This window comes from Arachis ipaensis, chromosome B5 (assembly GCF_059453495.1).
Source record: "Arachis ipaensis isolate K30076 ecotype BB chromosome B5, ASM5945349v1, whole genome shotgun sequence".
NCBI classification, from domain to species: domain Eukaryota; kingdom Viridiplantae; phylum Streptophyta; class Magnoliopsida; order Fabales; family Fabaceae; genus Arachis; species Arachis ipaensis.
The window spans coordinates 5691357-5716869 of NC_142440.1; the positions used below are offsets into that span (position 1 = coordinate 5691357).

Consider the following 25513-nt stretch of genomic DNA (forward strand, 5'->3'; position numbering starts at 1 on the left):
ACCCATTTTGCAAGGCATAATAGAGGAGATGACATTGATTTGTCCGATGGAGAAGGAGACCACTGCATCAGAGGTGGCCGAGATGCGAACCATGTAAGCGACGATTCGGAGTGCCCGTTGAACCACGTTGAAGCCCAGCCACACTCCACTGAATTTGTGAAGAATGTGGATTATGTTGAGGACGTTGGGGACGATGGAAGCGGTAGCGTAGCATGCCTAGCAACACGCAAAAAATCATGGAACGATATTTCGATGCAATCGTTGGCGATGGGGGATGGAATGATTAGAGAAGCTCGTGATGATGGGGCTCATGGCGCTGAGCATTCAAATGATGGGGACTATCGGGATGATGATGTGAACGATGGGACTGATAATGCAAACAGTGATAATATTGAATTTGAAAACAGATGGTGGGTTAATGAAGAATTTGTTGATGGAGGTATAAGAATTGGATCAAAGGGAGGGAGGGAGGCTTCGATGCATGACGAGGATGGAGTTGGAGAGGTTGTTATCCGGGAAGAAGGGGATGACAATGATGTTGGGGCCAGTGGCAATCAGTGTTCAAAATTGGAGGAGCAGATACTGGAAAACAAAAGGACTTGGAAATCAGTAATGGGGTTAGAAACAATGTTGTACAATGAAAAAGATGATATTGTGGCAATTTTTTAAGCACGGAATGAAAAAATTGTTCAAAAAAAAGAGATTGATAAAACAGAAGATGAAAGCAAGATGATGCAGACCCAAAATTCACAAGAAGCTGTTATAGGCGGAAATGCTTCTGGAAGACGGAACAAATTACAGTTTTATTAGGACTATTTGGAAATTAGAGTTAGTTCCATCAAGAGTGGAGCTGTTTGTTTAGTTTGTCTTGATAGACAGGGTGAATACAAAGGAAAGGCTGAGTCAGATCGGGATTGTTAATCAGAAAGATAATGTATTGTATTATATAACAAGGATGTTGAAGGTATTCACCACTTGTTTCTTAGCTCTGAATTTACTTAGCAAGTGTGATGTGCATGGATATCTGATTTTGGCAGACAATGATATTTTTCAGGTACTTTGAAGGAACATTTTCAAAGTTAGACAGGAGTAACAAATAGAAAGAAGGAGCGCAAGAAATGGTTGATATGTTTCTTTGCGATCATTTGGAACATCTAGATGAAAAGAAATAGAAGGATATTCCAGAATAAAAGAAAACATGTAGAGAAAATCATCAACGTGTCTTTTCTTAACTACAAGGAGTGGAAGGGTATGGATCTCTTTTGTTGTTGATGACAATATTAGATATGACAATGGGATAAATCTTTGTGTTGATACGTTGTTTGGTTGTTATTTGATGTGTTTGTATTTCTTATTGTCTCGCTCCACTTTATTGTGCTAAACTCCTTTGTTTAAAAAACGAAAAACTTATTTAGTAATTAAATTTTAGAGTGTATATATAATATAATTGATATTTGATGTTAGAGCTAACTACTAATTCGGTATTCGAAAGATTCAATCAAATTATTAGAATTCTAGTCTTAATCTTTTTCATACGTTCAAATTGGTGAAAGTAGCATGAGGAATTTGCTCAGACAGTGGCAGAAATTTTGGTGAGCAGGGAAAGAAAAGGACAACCAGTGTCGGCATCGTCTCTCTCTCTCTCTCTCTCTCTCTCTCTCTCTCTCTCTCTCTCTCTCTCTCTCTCTCTCTCTCTCTCTCTCTCTGGTCTAGTGAACCCAGCAGCAGCGGTAGCACCGTCCATATTGTCGCCTTTCTCTTCTTTCTCCTCTTTATATTTCTCTCTCTTGTTTCTTTGTTTTGCCTTCATGTATTTTCTTTCTATATTTTTCGTTTTCTCTTTTCCTTCTCTTTTTTTCATATGCATATGTTCAAGTAAGGGTCTATGTGATTGGATTTGAATTTGGATTTTAGTATTGTTTTGTCTGTGTATATTAGTATAATTTTGAAATTAAAAAATATATATTTTGTATATTGTTGTCTTGTATTTTGTGTTTTTTGCGCAAAGAATAGAGAGGTAGAAGTGACAATAAAAATGAAGTAGAAGAGATTTGCACTAGAGGTCATCGTGAAAATTTATGAGGTGGTTACTTGTCAGTGGGTGGAATGGAGTGAGTGTTTGAGTGAGAAAATGTATTTGATTTAAAAAAAATGAATATTTTTTCTTCTTTAGAGATTTAAGAAAAAGGAGAAGGAGAAATTGAAGGAAAGAGAAAAAAGATAAGTAAGAAATTGATATGAATTTGGAATTTTTTTATTTTTTAGCATGTTTAATATTAATTTAATTAATAATGACACAAAATTATTAATAAAGTAGAATTCGTCATCTAAGTTCTTTCATATGCTAACTCAACATTTTTTATTAACTAAAATGTGCTCGGTTAATGTTTAATGGTCTTTGTCAAATTTATTAATTTTTTAGGATTTTTTTTTTGTTTTTGGATCTTTTAGGATTATTTTTATCAACGTTCCTATTTTGGTAGTTTATTCTTGCTGTTATAAAAAGAAGAGTATATCAGAATAAATAAAATGGTGAGTAAAATAACCATTTTTTACCATAAAAAATTTAGAGGCTGATGAAACTAATCACAAAAAATTAAACTAACGATATATCCATAAAAGATAAATTTCTTCTAACAATACTACTCAATTATTAAATTTAGAGTTGACTTCATTATAAATTTTCTAAACTCCCCAAATTACCCTCCTAATTATCTTTCCCGTCCAAACCCTTCAACATCTTCTACCCCATTACTCAACCTTCTTCACAGGAAAAAAAAACACTTTACAGTGGTCATTATTACTCTTGTCCCTTGGTGCTTTCGACCAACCTCCCCCCAATCAATTCCCCTTCTTCATTCTTATTCTCTTTATCCCACCGCACGACCCTTCCGTAATCTCTCCCTCACGATACCGCGCCACGTCAGACTTAGACTCGTCGCCTTAGCTTGCTTTTCTGGCTAGCCAAGTCGCACCATATCGAGAATCACTACCTCCCATCCTGGTGGACGCGTCGTTTGCAAGGCTTAGGATATCACTGCCGTCCAAGATTAGGTTTGGGTTACCAAGTTGGTTTTTTTTCTCGATAATGACAAAACTCACAAATTCCTAATAAGATGTGAAGTTAGAAAATTCAAGAACAACAATGTCTAGTCATCACTACTTTACTTGTATTATTGAGATTTTTATTTTTTGTTTACAAATTTGGAAGTGTTTTATTGGTAAAAATAATTTAGGGAAAAAATACTTCTCAAGAACGTGGTGGCTTATCTAAATTAACAATTTGAACAATTGAACTTTTGCGTATGTGAATTTTGTGATTTCTGCTAAGTTATTATTCATTTTTTGGATGCTAGAATTATTCTAATTAATTGTACAGAATAAACATATTTGGAAATCCATGGATGAAAGCTAAGCATGAAGAGGTTAAAAAGAATGGGATGGGAAAGATGAGAGAAAGGATAAGTTAATTTTTTTTTTAAATAATTTTAATAGAGTCAACTTTAAATTTAACAATTAGATAGTATTGTTAAAAAAAATTTATCTTTTATGGATATAGTGTTAGTTTAATTTGTTTATGGTTAGTTTTATCAGTGTTTAATCTTTGGTGGTTAAAAATGAAGATTTATTTTAAAATGGTCTTTTTTTTCTAGATGTTACTGGATAAAATTTGTTGGTATAACATTATTTGTATTTACTACCAATAAGCTTAACGCTTGAGTTGACAGTAATTCAAAGCTGAAATTTATTTCTCATGATTAGTGGCTTTGGTGAGAGCCTCATCCGGCTAATTTTTGTTATATGAGTTTGATATATGAGTTACGCTCAGTTATGGAGTATTGATGGATTTACAACCTGTGACGGCGTTTAATTTTTTGTTTTGTGCGAAGCAGAACGTTGAGGGTACTGAAATCGGTCCAGCGATTTCAAGACAGAGAAAATATGTTGAAACTAATCGGACGGTCTGATTAGTGTTATGAAAAAATTTGAAATGCGAGGACGCGGTCAGGCCGTCCGATTTACTTGTTGCTGTATACATAAAGATTACTTTGAGAACTCCCCACTAGTTCTCCTACCTCTTCGTCTAGTTCAAAAAACCAGGAAGTAATGTTGCTCCTCTTCTTTGGTTCTCCTTCTTCATTCTTCCAAAAAGAAAATAATAGTGTGATTGAGAGTGCTTAGTATATCACTATTATCATGGATGATAGAGTTATTTTGAAAATATATTATTTTGGACAGATTTTATTACAAACGTATGAAAGAGTTCAATTTGCATGTGAAAATTCGTTAGATGTTGTTATTCCGTACACATTGTCGTTTGAGGAATTAAAAGGTGTGATTTGTGAGAAGATAGATCCTCATATATCTAGGAGAGTATCTTGTATTTTGTACAGGTATCCTTTAGCCGTGTTTGGTGGGTTCGTTCAATTTCAAACCAAATACGTGATGGATGAAGCGAACATGCATGAAATATTTTTAATGTATATTGAAAATTGCCATCGAATGTCGTGCATTGAGCTGTATATTGAGTTCGAGCAGTCAGAAGCGGGCCGAAATATTTAATTGGAAGATTATAATAGTGATATCGAGGAGAAATTTGAAAGTAATTATGAGATCGTTGGTCTGGGTGAAGAAGAAGATGAAGCTGACGGCACTATGAACGCAAATATGGCGGAGGTCACAAATGTACTAGCAAACCAACAACCGTTTCAAGAGCCTTCTTTCATGCGGTCGTTGGATTTGGAGGATATGCATGCACCGAAGTTTTCTCAATATATAAATGCAGGTATGTAAAGAAAGATAGTTATGTGATAGTTTGGGGTAGTAGATCAATAAGATCAGAAGAGTAAAATATGTGACCTGTGAATTATAATTTGTGTAACATGCATTTGATTATTTTATTAGTTAATAGTTATTTAGTATGTACTATATTTACTAGGTCTTTAAGTAGATAAGATAGCTAAAATATAGACTATAATTATATCTGTTAAAATATAGACTATTATAATTTACGAGAATACATATCTTGCTGTGTGATTGTAATAGAGCTTCCTGTTGTGGTGGATGGTGAATTCACGGTTGGAATGAAATTCAGTTTGAGGGAGGCAATAATCAAGGCGATGAAGGATTATACAATCCGTAGAGGTGTAGACTATAAGGTGTATGAGTCGTAACCGACGACATTCTATGCTAAATGTACACAATATGGCGCAAGTTGTGATTGGCTGATCAGTGTTACCAAAATGCAGAAGAAGTACTGTTGGAAGATAAGAAGGTACAATGGTAGTCACACTTGTACCAGATCTAGTATTTCTCAAGACCATTCGAAATTGGATTCCAAGACAGTTGCAGAAGCAATTAAGCCGTTGGTAGATGTTGACCCATCTATAAATGTGAAATCAGTCATTGCGGAAGTACAGTCGAAGTTTAACTACACCATCAGTTATCGCAAAGCATGGTTGGCAAAGCAGAAGGCGGTGGAGTCAATCTTCGGAGGTTGGGAAGCATCGTACGAAGCCTTGCCCATATGGTTTGAGGCCATGTGTCACAAGGAGCCGTCAGCGGTGGTTCACTTTGAAACAATGTCTGCATACCGGGGGGATGATTTGGTTCCTGATATCCGTGTACTGCACCGAGTCTTCTGGAGTTATTACCCTTGTATAAGGGCATTCAGACATTGCAAGCCAGTTGTGCAAGTGGACGGGACTCATTTGTATGGAAAATACAAGGGTTGTTTGTTGGTAGCAGTTTCACAAGATGACAATAACAATATTGTGCCTATTGCATTTGCCATAGTGGAGGGAGAGACTTCTGAGGCGTGGTACTTTTTTCTAAGTAACTTGTGCCAACATGTGATGACACGCGATGGTGTAGGATTTATCTCTGATCGACACGATTTCATCAGGTCAAAATTGTCCCAAATAACAACATTATGTGACACTTGACGTACCTTTGAATCTGAATATCATCAGTCAACACTATGCGATCCTTCAAACCCCTAATCCACGTCAGTTTTATAAAGCTTCCTCTACAGTCTGTCTTCCTCGGTGCAACACCAAAGTGGTGCAAGCACCGGCCTCCAAGGCCTCAAAACTACTCATGGTTGGTCCTATAACCGGAATTCCATTTGTCGGCAGACCGAGAATCATCGCCACATCCTCCAACGTCACGGCACACTCACCAACTGGAAAATGAAATGTGTGAGTCTCTGGCCGCCATCTCTCGATTAGATCATTAATCATTATTGACTGGCATTGAACGACTTCAATCTGAGAAACATGGTAAAAACTAGTCTCTCGTAAATGCCCCTCAACAATTGGGTTGTACGAGTCCGACGGCAAAAAGTGATCACATATCAACATCCATGAACCCTGCAATATCACATTTTCATTGTAACTATCAGTACATAATTATATTAACAATAACATGATTATGCTAATATGTCCATTATTACTACCAATAAAATTATATTTTGCACCCAACTTATGCATAATCAGAATAAGTTCAATAATCATAAATTATTTAAAAAACTTATGTGTGTGTGTGTTTGTTTGTTTTCTTTACATTACAAAGCATATATATAATAACATAATAACCAGAATAAGTTCATACTCATATTATTATTATTATTATTAATAACCATAAAATAATATATTAAATTTGTGTTTTAGGTTCTGTTTTCACTAATTTATTGTCAAAATTATCCTAAATTATGTTACATTACATTCAATTATCAATAATCAAGAATAATTTATTAAATTATTTTTTTCTTAACTTAAATATTATAAATTCATACTTCTAGTAGATTCTAAATTCATATTTCTACTTCTTCTAGTACAATACAATTAAAATAAAAATATATTAATTAAAATTTTCTTCCAACATATAATAATAATAATAATAATAATAATAATAATAATAATAATAATAAATTTGATTTCATTCATTCATTCCAGCAAAAACATAATAACTAGTCATACATTTCATTCCAAAAAAAGCATATTATTAATAAAAAATTCAGAGTTTATAAACTAATTAGTTCTATTCTATTCCTAAACCTCTAAACTTAACTAATTAGTTCTATTCTATTAGTTCTACTCGATTACTAAAATCTAATATTATCACTATTATATTTATTAAATCAAAATATTAAATAATAAAAACTTACATAATTTGGGTGTCCGAGATAATTAACAATGTGAAGTTCTGGCTGATTCACTTCTTTAATTTACTGTTGGCGCCGAAATCTTTAAAAACGACGTCGTTGACATGAGAAAGGGGTTAAATGAAAATCCAAACATTAACCACTTCAAAAGTGAAATCCAATTGACCCTTTCTCTTCCTCTTCTTCCCCTCATATACGTTCCCGTCAGAGAAGCACCATGGGTGTCGCAGTAATGGAGGTTTGAAAATTTTCTTACTTGTTTCGCCTCCTATTGTGAAGATTAATTACCTAGAAGTCATCTTTTGAACAACAGGTTAGTAATAAAGTCGTTGCTCTCAACTACCATACTCTGTTTTTTTGAAAATGTTGGTTGTGGGTTGTGTTTTATTTTTTTCACTCTACTTCATCAGTGAAACTTTGGGAGAATGTGGTTGATTATGGTTGTTGATGATGATAGAGTTTTTGTATGTTAGGGTCTAATTTTTTTACATGTGTGTGGCTGTGATCAACTGAATCGTTCAATTCTTTGTTCGTTAGAGCGGTATTTGATTCTTCATATTCCATTTTAGAATAACAAATTTACTCTTTCATATCCCATTTTAATTTAATTGTTGACTGGATAATTTCTTGTAAAAATAAAGTATTTTCTGTGCTGAACATTGTCTGCATCTGAAATGTTTTCTTATTGATCAACTGAATGTTTTATTATACATCTGAAATTAAGTGATAATCATGAACTGAACTACTTGATTTTCCTTAGATATTGACATTAGTACTATGGCTTGGAGGTGTCGTAGATGATCACATTTAAGATTTTAGTGCATTTATATATTAAAATGGGATCCTTAAATTTCCGTCCCTTGACTAATGAACACACATGACAATTTTGCTTTCATGTGTTTCCTTGTTCCTTCTTGTACTATTATTTACAAGAGTGCTAATATAGTGGAAAGGGAATACTGATATATCTAATGATAGAATATAATTTTGATAAAAGAATCCTACTTTTATACATGAACTTTAAGGGTGTGATTACTAGTTGGAATCTTCGAGCGAAGGAATGACTTAATGACTAAAGTGGACTCTATTTTATTTCTCAAGAACCCTTCCCTTAAATTTTCTGCATGAATCTTGTGTTTGTCCTAGTATGTGCTTCATTAACATTAGTTGACTTCAACTCTTGGCATATCAATTTATTAAATGGAAAATGTGTTCTTTTGGTAGAAATATTTGAAAAAGTTTGATTAAATGGGGATTAAACCGTATCTTTAACTTTCCTTCTTAATGTTCTAACTTGAATAGTTTCCTTCCATTAATCACTTATGATCACTTTTAACATTTTCTTTAAATGGGAAATGAAATGGATATTTTTCTTCTGGTGTCTGAAATATTCTGCCAAGTAAAACCCCTCCCCGGTCCCTAACTATTTACAAAATTGACCTGGCGCCCCCTCACAATTAGAAATTAACAACGCGGCCCTCATCGATTCTCTCCGTGTGACCAAAAGGACCCTATTATCGGTTTACAGGTAAAAAGTAACCGAAAGATCCTACCTGTACCAGTAGCTGTTATACGTGGACTGAGTGTTGTTGATAGGATAGAATCCATGTACACAGTCATCAAAAACGCTGCAGTTTTGATTCCAGTTCTTAATAAGAGTAATCCCAAATGTTAATGTGAACCCTAGGTATCAAATCTTACCTTGCCTTCAGTGATGAACACGGAAGAACATTCATCAGATTCAATCCGTCGTTCATGGAAAGAGAAGTCGATCGGAGCTTCAAGCAACAACTCTGGCAATGTTGGCATGGCAAGGAAGAAGTTCACACATCCAAGCTATTATTGTGGAGCTCATGCGATTCTCTTTGAATCCACCACATCAAATAATCCAAATAGGTTGTTCTTTGGTTGCAGTTATTTCAAGGTACATTAGGATTTATTCCATCTTACAATCTTCTCTGTAATTAGGTTGATTAAAAAAAATTGTTCATAATTGTAGACTCCTTCAACGCATTGCAAATATTTTAAGTGGCTGGATGAGCTGATAACTGAGTCTGGCTATACGGTGGTAGAAGTCTAAAAGATGGAAGTTCATGGGAGATTGAAGGAGTTGGAGGACAAAGTTAAAGAGATGGAGATTAAGCTATATGATGGAGTTCATGGAAGAAGATACACTAGACAGAATAGATGTATTATCATGGCATTTTTCATTGTTGTTGTTGGTGGAATTTTTATTACTGCACTTCAGCCTAATAGGATGTAAAAAAATTGTAACTTATTTTGGATGTTGATGTTATGAACTAGATGCACATTAAGGATGATGACTGTGATGTTAAATTGTTGAATTTCAATGATAGAAATGTTGTTGTGATTTAAATTGTAAGTAGCCTTGTGATAATTTCTGAGTGTTTGATCATTTGAAGTATGTTTTCATACAATCTCATTGAATGAAGAATAAACCAAATCTAGTATGCAATCAAAATCTTTAGACTAAAACACAAAATATCATAATATATAAAAAGTTGCAGAACACCTACATGGCATTACACACCTACATGGCATTACATGTTATGCCTTGGTAAGTATATAAAACAGATAATCTAAAGTGTTCAAGTACTCCAAAATACTAGACCAATGTTAGGCAGAGTTTTCAATCAGATATAAGTCACAAAATACTATCCAAAATACTAGCCATAACTATCTAATCTTCATTTTTTCCGTGGAGCTTTAAAAGGGGGTGCAGTGGAGCCAATTTCTTTAAAGCTTAGTGGTGCTCCAAAGCTTGGTGCCTTGATTCCTTGTTTGAGTCCTGGTGTTGGGATGAATTGGAACAACCTAGCTGTCGTGCCAGCACTAGTTGCTACCTGTGTCTTGAGAGAAATGCCAATGGATGTAGTTGATCTTGTAGCCATCCTTGATTGGGTTGGTGGGGCTTGGTTTGTGGACATAATGGGTGGAAGTAACGGTCCATGAACCTGAGATGTCAATGGCTTACGAATTGGCTGTTTCTTCCGGAAGGGTGCAGGAATTTGTGGACCATTCACCATATTTTGCAAGACATGGTTGGTTGCAGTTGTGGTTGGGCCTGGGGCAGTTGGACTAGGTACAACTGGATTTGGTGCAAGTGATCTATCACCATTTTCATCAGTTTGTCCATTGATGTCTTGAGCCTGCTTTTTTGACCAACAATAATGAAAATTAGATTTTTGTTTGGTACTACACTAAAATTTCAGCCACAATGTTATATTGATCACTACTATTACCTCATTCGTAGGAGCAGATTGTGACACTGGAATTTCTACTCCTGCCTATGGAAGGGTCACTGGAGTAACATTTCTTGGTAACTTCTTCTTATGCTTTCTTGCTTTAGCCTATAATTTGTATACAAGTTAAGGGTTATCCTATTTTATGCCACACCATAAACAAGAGAACTCAAATAAGTCATCAACTTACGATAGGATCTATGACCGCAGAGGGAGTAGCACCAGATTTAGGTTTAACAATAGCTTGGTTATCTCCCTGTAATCAATTGTAAGAAATTTAGGACACATAAACCCCTCATTAAACCATTTATAAGACTCATAAACCCCTTATTAAACCATTTTCTAGACACATAAACCCCTTCGATATTCACATTAATAGACATTTAAATCCCTGTAACTCCTAATACTAGCCTAAGTATTGTACCTTTGCATTTCTTGCCTTCTTCTTCTTTGGCTGCCAATTGGGATCCCTTGGAGCTCCCTTACATGTCTTGTAATAGTGATCTTTTTCCTCGCACTTGCTGCATGTCACCTCGAAGGCCTTTTCTACCTTGTTCTCTGTTAGTTGGCTCTCAGACACAGGATCAGTAGTTCTTCTCTTCTTAGGACGACCAGGAGGTCTCTTGATGGCAGGTGCCACTGGCCTAAGAGCATCTGATGTCTCCCAAAATTCCTCACTGTTGACAGGTTGAATTGTAATACCATAAGTGGCACGCATGGCATCCATGGTAAGCCACTCATGCACAAAATCTTCAGGCTTCAAGTTAAGCGTCCGTAACCTTGAGATTGCAGCAACTGCATGTTTACATGGCATGCCTGCAACAAATTATATTATTACATGTCTACTTAATAGAAACAACAAAGTGGAGTTTACTAGAGAATTACCAGTAAGTTGCCATTGATTACAAGTGCAGGTCTTTTCCCTTAGATTAACCCCAAGCTTGCTTTGGCGTCTTTGAACCTTAACTCCTTTTTGGGTGTGTCTTTCTTACTCTTATTCCTTGACCTTAACTCCTCACTACTACTGCTGCTTAGTGTCTCATAACCAGGTGGGGGAGGCTTATAAACCTCATCTTCAGCGCTCTCATAGCCATCATCAGTGGAGGAATAATTCAAGTCTACAGGAGCAGCCCCTGCTTCATCCACATCTGGCTGCCTCATATGATGCTCAAAATACACATGCAACTCATCAGTTTCTAAATTTGCCATCTTGTTATCACACATATGGTTAATTTCTTTGTCACCTTTTAAAATATGGAGGCCAGCCTCTAGGTAAGGGGCACTGGGGTCATGCCAATACATAGCCTTGTATTCTGTATATCCTAACCCTTTGAACATCTCCTCAAAATCCTTAAAATTAACAAAGTCAATGTCCAACTTGGGGAATCACTCCACCTTACCATCAAGGTAGCTGAGCATATAATTATCGTCTCTCTCAAACCACCCCCATGGTGAAATACTGGTATAATCTCAACAGCCATCTGCAATATATAAACTTTACTCAGTAACCCATTAATAAATTATTATTAACAGACATTAATATATTCAAAACAAACAAAAAAACTTTACTCCAAGTGATGACCCAACCCTAGTGAAAGTGACTGTTATTCACAAATGTAAAAAAGTATGCATATCATACTTTATGGTGGTCCATGGTAACAATACTTCCTTCAGATAAACAAATGAAGGACCACAGTGATGTCGTTTACAAACGGTTGTACAAACTCACCTCTAAAAATGAAAGTGCGGCTCCGTCAGTAGCACGTCACCACCTCCGTCAGCAAATGCCACGTTACTGCACAGTTACGTCATCCTCGCCGGCTCTCCTTTGTCGTTATTTCTAACGGAAAGCCTGACAGTCTCTAGGGTTTACGGTAATTCTTTGTGTGGATGAGGGCAAAGAGTGAGAGCGTGTGATACTTCAGGGAGAGAATGAGGAATGTATGTTAGAATCTGATTCCATTATGCATCAAAACGGCAACATTTTTGATGATTGTGCAAGGACCCAATTGTCTCATCAAATCATTTGAATCCACATCAGATAGTTACCGTTACACGTAGGATTTCTCGGTTACATTTCACGGAGAGGGTCCTTTTGGTCACACGGAGATAATCGATGAGGGCCGCGTTGTTAATTTCTAATGGTGAGGGGGCGCCAGGTCAATTTTGTAAATGGTTAGGGACCGGGGAGGGGTTTTACTCTATTCTGCCATTAATTATCCTTGTAAAAAGCATAATCCTTCGTGTTTAGCTATTTTTGAATCCTACCAACTTTGTCTACATCAATGACCACCATGAGTGTGTTATTATACATCTGAAATTAAGTGATAATCATGAGTGTGTTATTGTACTTGTTTCATATATTGTGTGAAGTATTGGCAATGTTGGGTAGTATTGTATGGCATAATAGTTTGATACTTGAGTCAGAGTTGAATTTACTTTGATTAGCAAAGTTGTCATTGTATCCAAATATTGTTGATTTTACTTGCTTTATTCTTTCATGTTTCATGATTAAAGATTGCATGAGACAGATTGAAATTAAACCAAATACCTTTAACAAAATATTCATGTTTTAATTCTTCCTTTTTTTTAATGGTAGCCAAAAGACTTTTAATTGATTAATTTGTTTAATATATTAGAACTAAGCCCCAACTGAATTGTGGGTAATCTGAATTACTATTTTCAATTTATTGAACTTAATGTTGTTTTTAACCATTGTGTCTCCTGAATTTTATTTATAGATGGATGAACGTATAATGATTGTGTATCATCATGGAGGCAGTTTTGTCACCAAACCAAATGGCAGTTTGGTTTATGACGATGATCACACTGATGAGTTGACTGGGCTGGATGAGGACGTATTAGATGTATTTTTACTGAGAGACTACTACAAGGTCCTGGGTTATGATAACATGGTTGAGTGTTGGTGGCTTGTTCCTGGTAGACCTATGAAGAGTGGACTGCGAGCACTAAGTCATGACAAAGAGCTAGTAGAGATGTGCTTCTATGCAAAGAACAATGGGGGAACAGTGCACATATACTATGAGCATGGAGTTTTCCAACCCATGGTAGAGGAAGAAGCACATGAATTGATAGAGCTAACACCCAATGCCACTGGTGTAGAAAACATTGTCAAAGGGACCACCCTAGCCCAAAGAAGGATACACCAACCATTCCATCCCATATCAAATCACCCATCAACAGCACAAGTGAAGGCCCTTCCAAACCTAAGGCCATGCCAGCAACTAAGGAGAAACCTAAGCCTACACCTAAGCCCAAACCTACACCTAAGGAGACACCTAAGCCCATAGCCAAACCAGGACCTAAGCCCAATCCAACACCCAAATCAGCATCCAAGCCCAATCCAACACCCAAATCAGCCCCCAAATCTAAAGCCACTTCATCCAAATCAATTCATACTGCAACAAGATCCTCTGCTAGACTAAAAGGAAGAGTAGTGGGACAAAAACAAGATACTGACAGCAAGAAAACCTATATAAGCCTTGATGACAACAATGGCAGTGACAGTGACTCACATGACTCGTACGAATCTGCAGAAGATAGCCTATACAAGCCTGGACCACAAGACAGTTCTACTAAATCAGATATTGAAGGTGGTCTTTCGGCAGCTAGGTTGAGGGAATTTAAGTTGAAGCATGCTCCAGGTGCTGCCTGGAAGAAAGGCAAGGAGAAAATAGTAGAGGAAGATGACGGTCTAGTTGTGTGAAGAAGTAGATTGGGTGCAAGTGCTGGGCAATAAAGAAAACAACCAAGAATATTATGATGTATATGATCCAATTCATGATGATTCTGATGGAAACGACTATTGGAAATCTGAAGAATTGAAACCCCCCCAAACTTAGATGAGGAGTGGAGTGATGCTGATGATGCTGATGATGTGCACCCAATCTTCTCCGAGGGTGGCCAATTTGGTGAACTAAAACTACAAGTTGGAATGAAGTTCAGTGACAAGAATGAATTTATGGATGCTGTGAGAGAATTCACCATTCAAGAGGGTAAGGAGATTAAATTTAGAAGGAATGAGAGCTACAGAGTCAGAGCTATTTGCAAGTGGACAACTGGAGAAGATGAGGATATGGTTAGATGTCCATGGGTTGCTTATGCATCCAGAATTTATGAGGAGACATGCTGGCAATTAAAAACATTTAAGAATGAACACATATGTCCTAGGATGAGCAAAAACAGGACAGCCAATAGGAGATGCCTTGCTGGCAAGTTGGTAAAGAAATTGAGGAGGTATCTGCAGTGAGGCTAAAGCATATTTCAGGAGAAAGTGTGACGTGGACCTAAACAAATCATCACTAACCAGAGCTTTAATGGACGCATGAAATATTGTTTACGGTGATGCAGATGTCCAGTATAGTTTAGTTAGAGATTATGCAGAAACTCTACTTAAGAGTAATCCTGGTTCAACAGTAAAGATTGGTACATATCTTCAAAGGGATGATCTTATATTTGAAAAAATGTATGTATGCCTGGATGGATGTAAGAAGGGTTTTAAGGCTGGCTGCTGCCCACTGATCGGACTCGACGGAGCCTTCTTGAAGACTCGGTTTGGGGGACAAATACTCTCAGCAGTGGCTCAGGACGCCAACAACCATATATATCCAATTGCGTGGGCAATTGTTGATGTTGAGAATAAAGAGAATTGGAGGTAGTTTTTGGACCTGCTGCTTGATGACTTGGGTGACTACATGGCTGACAAATGGGCTTTTATGTCAGACATGCAAAAGGTAAATGAGTAAATATATTTGTATAATGAATTCATACTTACTGTGATGACTGTGATTAGTAAATGTATTTGTATAATCAATTCATACTTTCTGTGAGGACTATAATCAATTTATACTTGCTGTGAAGACTGTGATTAGTAAATGTATTTGTATAATCAATTCATACTTGCTATGAAGACTATGATTAAAAAGATTTATTTGTATAATCAATTCATACTTGCTGTGAAGACTATGATTAAAAAGATTTATTTGTATAATCAATTCACACTTGCTGTGAGGACTGTGATTAGTAAATGTATTTGTTGCGAGGGTCTGTTTGAGGTCACTTAATATATTTGGGGGTCTGTTTGAGGTCACTTAATATATTTTGGGGGTCTGTTTGAGGCATGATAATTGAATTTTCATGTGTTGCTGGTTCAGGGTTTGGCTTCAGCAGTAAAGGAGCTCATGCCCAATGTACACCATCGATTCTGTGTCTGACATTTATGGAAGAATTTTAACAAATAATGGAAAGAGCAAGAGTACAGAGGACTATTATGGGAATGTGCTAGGGAAACAACTCGCCATGGTTTTGATCTGAAGATGGATAGGTTAAAGAGACTCAACGAGGGAGCTTGGGCATATTTGGATAAGTGGCCTAGAGAAGCATGGACTAGGGCATATTTCTGACATGATCAAAAAATTGATAACATTTGTAACAATGCCTGCGAGGTTTTGAACTCGAGGATCAAGGAATACAGAGCTAAGTCAATAATCACCTTGTTAGAGGAGGTTCGGATGTTTGCGATGCGGTCCATTGCAAAAAACAAGGTCAAGTTATCCCACCATATTGGTAAGCTCCCACCAATCCAACATAGTAGATTGCAGAAAATCCGGAAAGAATCTCAAAAATGGACACCGATCTGGAGTGGAGATGAAGAGTATCAAAGATTTGAGATCCACGGTTGGCCTACTAACATGGTTGTTGACTTGGGAAAGAGCATATGCACCTGTAGGTTTTGGCAAATAACAGGTACTGAGGTAGCCAATAATTGGTTATTTCTATTTGTTTGTATCATTTGATTAAACATAGTTTAGATTAGATAGTGACTGATTTGTATTAATTTAAGTGATGTTATTAGTTTAACTATTTTTTGTCTCTGGTGTTTGGTCTCTATTTAAATAGATTGTTGGATACTGTTTCATAACATCTGGCCTTGTAGGCATGCCGTGTGTCCATGCATGTGCAGCCATCTCCAAGATAAATCGAAATCCTGAGGACTTTTGTCATCGTTGGCTGACCATGGAAGCCTATAGAGATACCTACAAGCACTCTCTCAATCCAATACCAGGACAAGATCTTTGGGAGAGAAGTGAACAAAATAGGCCTCATGCACCTAAAACAAAGCGAAAGCCAGGGCCAATAACCCAAAAAAGACAAAAGGATGCTGATGAAGAGCCATCTAGCGTTAAGAAGTCAAAAACTGAAACCAAGTTGAAGAGGAAATACAAAGAATTCACATGTACTTACTGTAGTACGAGAGGACATACAAAGAGGAGTTGCGCTCATAGAAAAGCTGATGACCTTGCTAGTGCCCTTGTTAATGCAGCATCGGCTGTTGTTGCAAAAGAAAAGGTTCTAAGGCTAGAGAGACTACAGATCCAGCAAATGCTGCCACTACTAACACCCAAGCTGCTGAGATTAATGAAAATGCTCCATTAGCACCAGGACAAGCTATTGATGATGCAAATGCTTCAGAGATTGTACTCACCCAACCCACTTACTCACAGCCAGAAAATCAGGAACAGGTAGTGATTGGTTTCTAATATTTGATTAACTGTTAACTGGTTTGTATTGGTTTATAATACACGAGTAAATGTTGGGTATATCCAATTGATTGATACTATTTGATAATATATTGATTGGTTTTTATTGGGTTGTATTGGTCACTAATTCTGTTAACAATTTCACTAGGTCTCTCCATCAGACCCACCTCCACCTTCACAACAGGTGACAAGGCCTGACAAGCTGCAATCTAAGAGGCAAACAACTTTCAATGTGGACCCAATGCAAGGAGCAAGTTCTGGGACAGCTACACGCTTAGCAGAGTTTATGAAATTCGTCCCCACCCGAGGCTTCAAACCACCAACAACAAAATAGAAAACAATTTGCAATGTTGACTGGAAGTTGTGTAGAACATATTTTGTAGAGAGCATTTGATCAAACTATGCTCTTTTGATATTTTGTTACTATGTTATGTAGAGTAATCTGTTTTGGTTTAGGATATTTGAAACTATGTTATCTAGGGTATTTAAAGTATGATACAGATACTGCTATTGCTAATGCTGTGATATTGACAATGATTAATGACTATGAATTACTTAATGAATTACTTATTTGTGGGTCCTCTGTCAAGTGCAAGAACCACAAAAGGTTCTATTAGATTTTCTTTTGTCATAACATCTCATCTATTTTTGTTTTCATGGGAACATAGAAGATAATCATTGAGAGCCGAAGTTATTATTTTGTATTCAATGTTTTCACCAATGAACTATACACTTCAATTTATTCACTAATAGAAGTGTATACTACATATATAGTTATTAGAGTCAGCTCCTGATCTTGTCTTCAGCTACAGACTCATAACAGCTTGACCAATTTGATCAAACTATACTTTTCTGATACTTATTTGGTCATAAGTTATACCTCCTCTTTTATATAATCTCAGTTTTAAAGAATTTTTTACAGGATATATCATTACTAAGAGAACATAAAATTCCATTTATATTTTGTCATTAAATACATAACAATGCTTCATTCACATAACTGATATCATAGTTACAGATATTTCATCCCACCTAATCCATAAGCTACAATCACAATTCCAAAAATAATAACAAACACAGACAACATAATATTCCACATTTTTAATATTCTAATTTCCGCTTCAACTGCACTAATTTTCCATCCTAGAGATATTTTTCAATGGTCTTCACTAACTGAACTTTCATTTCTGCCAACTATGACTTCTTCTTCTTCAACATCTGTCCTTTTAAAAAAGCTGCACTATCTCTTACCGGTAGTCTACAACACCAAAAATTCAAAAAAAAATTGAGAAGAAGAACAACTACAAAACTAACAAGGATTTGAGAAATAAGACACACAATCAACTTGCAACAATTCAACCAACTCACATTATAGTTAGAGCATCCTAAAATGATCTTTCTGGATTGGAATCCGTTCCAGACCACCGAAGAATAGGATGCAACCCACAACTGCACCAATGCGAAACCCTCCCACCTCTATCACAGTGTGCATTCTTCACCCAACCACCATGCGAACGAGCTCTACTAGAGTTACCTGAGTCTTGGCTGCTGCTCCCCAACATTCTTCTCAACTCTTAGAGGCACTCTTGCGATTTGGGAAAATTGGGACTTCTAGGTTTTATTTGAAATTTTTAAGGGTTAAATTGATGCCTTCAAACATTTTGCCTCGTCATCTAACTACTAAGGTGCCGGTGTCAACCAAAATTGCCAGGTCAACTTTCCGATGACGGATAATGACGGAAGGGCCAATTTGAGGTGCATGTCAAAATTTCAGGGTACAATTAAAGTCAATTAAAATCTTGAGAACTAAATTGAGTCGGAGGTCAAATTTCAGGGACAATTTGAGTATTAACTCGACTATAACCACCTCAATTTATATAAATTTTTTGGTTTAATTACCTGACACCATCTTGACCAATTACTGCTTCTACTTACTTTCTGACTTTCCGTGTCACACCAACAACAACACTCATTTATTATATAGCGTGATCAGCAAATTTTATTTCAGCACCCATTGAAAAATATTAATTTCAGCATCATAGCACTGCCGTTCAAAGCCAACAAGATAACAGATTGGCTTGCTCACTATGAAACTGAGAACTATTGACGAAGCCGTGTGGCTAGTGCCTTCGACGGAACTTGTTAATGTCCTTAACTATTTGTGGTCTTGTTCCCGTTGGGAGTTTTTGAACAACCAAAAAAAAAAAAAATTGGTGAGTGCTAATTATTTAGATACTCATTAGTCAACTAATAGTAAATTACTAAATTGATACTAATTTTTTTAACAATGTTAGGTATATAATAAAAATTACCAATAAAATCAGTTATCTATATATAACATGTTAAATTAATATTTGATAATTGAGATATATTTTTAAATTTTCCTAAAATATGAGTTCTATTATTTGGATTGAATAAGAATGGGACAGACTGTGAATTATTATTTTTCTTACAGAAGTATTACATTATATTGAAATATCCAAACAACAAAAATGGAATATTAATTCTTGCTATTACTAAAATATACAAACAATAGAATGAACAATTATCTGAGAAGCATACACGAGCAGCATCATGGAACTTGGACTTGGAGTTGCAATGGATTCAAAGAATGGCAGCAATAGAGACTGGTTTTCTTCCAAATTCCAGACTCAAAAGTTAATCCTGATAAAATTTTAAATATATTTTTAACCCATACTTCTGAATATTGATAACTAAATAATAAATTTGAGCTTCTAGCATTCCTCAAATATAATTGCCTAAATTGGTAACATAACAAAGATAGTAAATGAATAAAAGAAAATCAAAGATCACTATTCCATTCAATTCCTCTCCCGTTCCATCTCAAAATTTTCAAATCCAAACAATGCAAGTTTTGGTAATGTATTTCATTCCACTCCATACCTCTCCTTCCATCAACCCAAAGAGATAGTTGTTGTAGAATTCAGAGTTCATATAGAAGTAGTACCATTTTATCAATAAGAAACAGAAGCTCAGAATTCATGTACATTGAAAGCACTGCAAATTCAGAATAAAAATGAGTAAATGACCTCCTTCTTGCTAAGAGGAAGTAGCAGCTGCGGCGGCTGCTTGTATGGCTTTCTGCAATTCAGATTCCACATCACTCGCTACACTCTGTTTTGGTGATGCCGGTTCTTTCTTCTCGTTAGCTTCTTTAACACTCTTCTTGCTTCTCCAACGTTCAAACTCGCTAGACCCTGCACTCGAATGCGACACCTTCCTCCCACCGTTACCACCACCATTGCTTCTAACTCTGATCTCATCCAACAGCTGCTTCATCTCCCTATTCTCCTTCTCTGCATCCTCCAAGTCCTTCTTCATCCACAAACACATTCCCTTCAGCATCTGCAAATCCCTTCCCTTCTTCTTATATTCGTTCTCTTGCTTAGCTTCCTCAACAACCCTCTCTAACCCAATCTTGTTTACTGTCAAATACGGCATCTTCAACCCCCAATCCTCCGGGAAGTTCACTCCCCAACGCATATTCAACAGAAGCCCCTTCGTCACAGGGATCACTGTCCTAGCCATAACCGCAACACCAGCTGAAACGCCGCGTCGTTCACCGTTTCTGTTGTTCCTCTTCTCACTCTCAGGAACAAGCACAGTTCCAGGGGTATCATTAATACGATCATTGTGGTTGTTGTTGTCTCTGGGACCAAAAGGCTCCAGTTTCATCTCTTGCCAACCGGAAGAAGAACCATTACGATCGAGGGAAGCAGTGGCGAAATAGGGTTTGGTAGGTTCGGGAGGGGGAATAGCATCGGAGAAGACGGTTTTGTTGAGGGAGAAATGACCGAATTGGGGCTTGAGGTGGAGGAAGAAAGAGGGAAGAGGGGCGTAGGAAGGGGAGAGGGTGAAGCTGGCAGAGAACACCAGAGGGGAGTGGCGAGGGCACCCCATCAGCCCCAACCCCGATTTCAGGGAAAGAGAGAACGGGAGGGAAGCCGTGGCGGTGGAGGTGGCGGTGGGGAAGTAAGAGACCTTGAGGGACGGGCCTGACGGGAAGTTGGTGGAGAGCGAGAAGCAAAAGTCGGAACCCGAGGCGGTCGCGGAGGAGGAGGCGGTGATGGTAGAAAGGAATGGGTGGTTGAAGATGGTGATGGGTAACTTGGCCGTCATGTGGTGGTGGTTTTCATCGTGACCCTGAAATTTGAGGGACAGCTTCATGGTTGACTCAGCTGAGACCAAAAGAGTTAACGGTGAATCACAACCACCGTGCCGTTGGAGAGAGAAACTGAGAAAGATGATGAGACTGGTGAGTTTGGGCCTTACGGTTACGAATCTGGTATCAGGGGCAAAGAAGACTTTTCCTCTCGTAACAAACTGACACCGCAGCATATTCTCAGCAGGTTTCAACCTTTCCAAGTTCCATCCCTCTCCCTCTCTGACTCACTCACTGAATCACAAATTCCTCATCAAAATTCAAATGGCAAGTGTTATTAATCTTTCAACTTCCATCTCCGTCTTCAAATCCGATCTGTGTTCTTCCAGACACATCGCCGACGTGGTGCTCCTCCACGCCAAGCCTCCAACAATATGGAAATCGCGACCACTTTGCCACCAACCCGCATCAATGAGCTTCACTCAAATTTCCTCCTCCAATGGCTTTCCACCTCTTGTTACGAATCAATTCCTCTCAATCATTCATTCACTTACTAAATCACCAACTAATTCATTTCCACTTATTTATTTTTTTAATAGGAAGACAGCGACAGGTCAAACTCTCCCTTTGAGGTTCTCCCTGCTGATTACGGTGTCCACGTGGGAGCGGTGACTTCCGATTTACGCAGGAAAACTAAGATAGTGTGCACGATAGGTCCCGCTACCAGCTCCCGTGACATGATATGGAAGCTTGCCGAAACTGGAATGAACGTGGCGCGATTGAATATGTCCCATGGTGACCATGCATCGCACCAGAAAACCATTGATTTCGTTAAAGAATACAATGCTCAGTTTCAAGACAATGTTATAGCTATCATGCTTGACACCAAGGTTATTGCTATTTTGTGTATTGGATTTAGTTTTTGAATTTGGGACAAACCCTCAAACTGATTTTTGTTAGCAGGGTCCTGAAGTTAGGAGTGCGGATGTACCTCAGCCAATTTTACTCAAGGAAGGTCAAACATTCAATTTCACCATTAGGAGGGGTGTCTCCACTGAAGACACTGTCAGTGTCAATTATGATGACTTTGTCAATGATGTTGAGGTTGGAGACATATTACTCGTTGATGGTAAGTCAAGTCCGGTTGCCTATTTCAATATGTCAGTGTTACTGTGTAGAAGATTATGATCTCATCAGGTTGTAATTTTAGGGGGAATGATGTCTCTTGCTGTTAAGTCAAAGACAAATGACTCAGTTAAATGTGAAGTGATTGATGGTGGAGAATTGAAATCTAGGCGTCATTTGAATGTCCGGGGAAAAAGTGCAACACTTCCTTCCATAACTGGTACAATTCAGTTATTCTATTATTCACTTTTAGATACTCACAAGATGGATGCATTTCAAAATTTTATGTTGCTTTGCCATGTGCTTTAACATCAGAGAAGGATTGGGAAGATATCAAGTTTGGGGTAGACAATCAAGTAGACTTTTATGCTGTCTCATTTGTCAAGGATGCAAGAGTGGTTCATGAGTTAAAAGACTACCTCAAAAGTAATTTTTTCTTTTTCTTGCCTGTCTTATCTCCTGTCTCTAGGTGTGAGCATTTATGTGTATGCATTTTGTCTTTCTCTGCGTAGCATTGCTTCTCTTTATGAGCTAAATCACTGTTAACCTTTTGTATAGGTCATAATGCTGATATACATGTGATTGTAAAAATTGAAAGTGCGGATTCTATACCAAATCTTCATTCAATACTTTCAGCTTCAGATGGGGTTTGTTTCTTGAAGGCTGAACTTCCATTGTGGAGATTTCGTATCTTTAATAATATCTTCCGGATAAAAGGACTGAAATCTATGTGATGTTGGAGATCATTTATTTGCCTGCACTTTTTATTTATTGTTTTTTTTTTGTCCATGTTGTTTGTGTGTAATATCTTCAATGATTTTTATTTTGCAGGCCATGGTTGCTCGTGGTGACCTTGGAGCTGAACTTCCAATTGAGGAAGTTCCTTTACTGCAGGTAAAACGATGATATTTACGCCATTTTGCTCAAAGTTTGTGAGATGTACATTAGCTTTTCTGGATATTGTCTATGACAATAGTTATTGCTTTGTTGCATGATATATCTATTCAGAGATGCAGTGTTCAGTGGAAGTGGGAAAGCCTAATAAAATTAAACCAACTTCACTAGGTGTTACGAGTTTCAGTTTGTTAATGCTAATAGTTTTAGCCATTTGCATCAATTTAGGAAAGCCTTTCTGCTGCTGCTTGGAAGTTCTATATGGCTATATTTTGCTAGAATGACCACATTTCTCTTTTTATTGATTTAGGAAGTGAAGATTATGTTTAGTTCTGATTTCCATGTTGTTCATTCCTATTTGCCAATAAAACAGGAGGATATCATAAGAAGATGTCATGGTATGCAAAAGCCGGTTATTGTGGCAACAAATATGCTTGAAAGCATGATTGCTCATCCTACACCAACAAGGGCAGAAGTGTCAGACATTGCAATTGCCGTAAGAGAAGGTACAGATGCCATCATGCTTTCTGGAGAAACTGCTCATGGAAAGTGAGTGTGCTATTCCTTTGTTGATCTTGGTTCCTTGATTTTTTTTTTTTGATTGGCTATTAGAACTTATTTCAATATTCATTTGTGAAGTGTAATGGTTGTAGAGACTAGGAAGGCAATACTAAAAGCTAAGCCCTGTCCTCAAATGTGAAAAATACCTTTGATGGCTACAAAACCATGCTTTTCATCCAGTTTATATGTTTGTAGATTATGGAAATATTATAGAACTCCTTTCTGTATCAAGATTTTCCCCCCATAAGTCTTTTAAAATTTTATGACAAGGTATTGCTCTTTGTCTTTTGTGCTGAACATTTTTCCTTTGATGTACCTGTTGTCCAAACTTTTTAGTCTAATAATGTCTGTTTTAAGATGATTGCTGCTGTTTCAGATATCCATTGAAAGCTGTTAAAGTTATGCACTCGGTGGCTTTAAGGACTGAATCAAGTATTAAGAATAGTGAAGCTTATCCAGGAAACTTAAGTCCGCATAAAGTATGTGCTTTCTTCGGGGGGAAAAAAATTAGTCTCCTCGTAAATTATGTGTGCAACAGTTGGAGCTTAGTTTCGTATATTGTAGAAGATTTATTGCTATAGATTTTATCAATCATGTCCAAAAGTCTTAATTAATGTGTGTTTAATTTTTTGCAGAGCCGCATGGGAGAAATGTTTGCTTTCCACTCGACAACTATGTCTAATACTCTAAATGCTCCTATCATTGTTTTTACCAGAACAGGATCCATGGCTATTCTTTTGAGCCATTATAGGCCTTACTCGACAATCTTTGCGTTCACAAATCAGTGAGTATCAGCAGAATAGTAGCATGTGTATGTTGCTTTATTTAATTTTAAATTTTTGTGCCCATTTCAAATAGGTAAAATATATGGACTTCATATATACGTATAACCAGAGCTCATTTTTTGTTGAACTCTGCTGTTGCATTCATGATGTCCTTTCAGGAGTGATAGTAATTTTCAATGATTTTGAAAATAGAATGGTCAAGCATCTCTCTATCCTTGTTTCCGAATCTCAATTCTCAAGTACTGAACATATCATTCAGTCTAAGAGTTATATCATATTTTCATTGTATGACAAATAAGGATAATATTTTGGTCCAGGTTTTATCCTTTATAATTTTCATCTGCCATGATATTCTTTTAGTGTTCAATCAATCTGGTTCAATCCCCGATTAAATAATTATCTACTTATTGAGTATTTGGGGGGTTGCTGTTATTCATAGAGAACGGATTAAGCAGAGGTTGGCACTTTATCATGGGGTCATGCCCATATTCATGCAATTTTCAAACGATGCAGAGGAGACCTTCTCTAGAGCCATTAAGCTTCTCCTGGTGAGGAATATCTCCATCATTTGCACTCACATTTATGTATGATAATTGATAGGTTTTCTTGCAAATGTTGCTGAAAAGTCTCCATGTTTCAGAGTAAGGGTCATTTGCTCGAGGGACAGCATGTTACCCTTGTTCAAAGTGGAGCACAACCAATCTGGCGTGAGGAATCCACTCACCACATACAAGTTCGTAAGGTTCAAGGATAAGATTTTTCTTTGCAGGTTCTTTCGTTCTCAAGACTGGACAAAAAGTTTTGGCTATCTTGTAAGTTGTATCTAGTTCTGTTTACTTTGAATCATAGGTTATGCATATGTCAAATTTGTAGCCAGTAATACAAGTTGCTTTATTCTGTTCTTTGTAAATGATCTAGAAAGAGCTGTGTACAGTACCAAATGGTTCAAACCTGAAATAATGCATGTACATTCAATTAGCCTAATTAGAATGTATTAGAAGGCCCTTAAGGAATTTCTCTCTTTTGAACTTTTTTAT

The 25513-nt window shown here is 37.0% G+C and overlaps 3 protein-coding genes across 3 annotated transcripts; 2 read left to right on the forward strand and 1 right to left on the reverse strand.

Moving 5' to 3' along the window:
* Positions 1-4668: 4668 nt before the first annotated feature.
* On the forward strand, positions 4669-5945 carry LOC107640020 (uncharacterized). The gene is made up of 3 exons (XM_016343568.1): positions 4669-4786; positions 5047-5159; positions 5250-5945. The coding sequence occupies exons 1-3, from the start codon at positions 4669-4671 to the stop codon at positions 5943-5945; spliced, it is 927 nt and encodes a 308-aa protein (XP_016199054.1).
* Positions 5946-19525: 13580 nt separating this feature from the next.
* On the reverse strand, positions 19526-21347 carry LOC107642639 (uncharacterized). Its single transcript, XM_016346052.3, has 2 exons — positions 20039-21347; positions 19526-19652 (listed from the first exon to the last, which is right to left on the reverse strand). The coding sequence occupies exon 1, from the start codon at positions 21345-21347 to the stop codon at positions 20049-20051; it is 1299 nt and encodes a 432-aa protein (XP_016201538.2). The 3' UTR covers positions 19526-19652; positions 20039-20048.
* A 15-nt stretch (positions 21348-21362) lies between these two features.
* LOC107642638 (pyruvate kinase isozyme G, chloroplastic) lies at positions 21363-25489 on the forward strand. Its single transcript, XM_016346051.3, has 12 exons — positions 21363-21627; positions 21711-22001; positions 22075-22240; positions 22322-22456; positions 22552-22662; positions 22795-22883; positions 23068-23130; positions 23504-23679; positions 24068-24170; positions 24327-24475; positions 24916-25024; positions 25117-25489. Exons 1-12 carry the CDS (start codon positions 21436-21438, stop codon positions 25228-25230), a joined length of 1698 nt encoding a protein of 565 aa, XP_016201537.1. The 5' UTR covers positions 21363-21435; the 3' UTR covers positions 25231-25489.
* The last annotated feature ends 24 nt before the right edge of the window (positions 25490-25513 follow it).

Bases quoted from the DNA above. Each gene is read 5' to 3' on its own strand.
- LOC107642639 (XM_016346052.3), bottom strand. From the start codon at position 21,347: ATGCTGCGGTGTCAGTTTGTTACGAGAGGAAAAGTCTTCTTTGCCCCT.
- LOC107642638 (XM_016346051.3), top strand. From the start codon at position 21,436: ATGGCAAGTGTTATTAATCTTTCAACTTCCATCTCCGTCTTCAAATCC. The intron at 22,884-23,067 runs GTTTGTTTCTTG...TTTATTTTGCAG, and splicing joins TACTTTCAGCTTCAGATGGG to GCCATGGTTGCTCGTGGTGA. The intron at 24,171-24,326 runs GTATGTGCTTTC...AATTTTTTGCAG, and splicing joins GAAACTTAAGTCCGCATAAA to AGCCGCATGGGAGAAATGTT.
- LOC107640020 (XM_016343568.1), top strand. From the start codon at position 4,669: ATGGCGGAGGTCACAAATGTACTAGCAAACCAACAACCGTTTCAAGAG. The intron at 4,787-5,046 runs GTATGTAAAGAA...TGATTGTAATAG, and splicing joins TTCTCAATATATAAATGCAG to AGCTTCCTGTTGTGGTGGAT. The intron at 5,160-5,249 runs GTGTATGAGTCG...ACCAAAATGCAG, and splicing joins GTAGAGGTGTAGACTATAAG to AAGAAGTACTGTTGGAAGAT.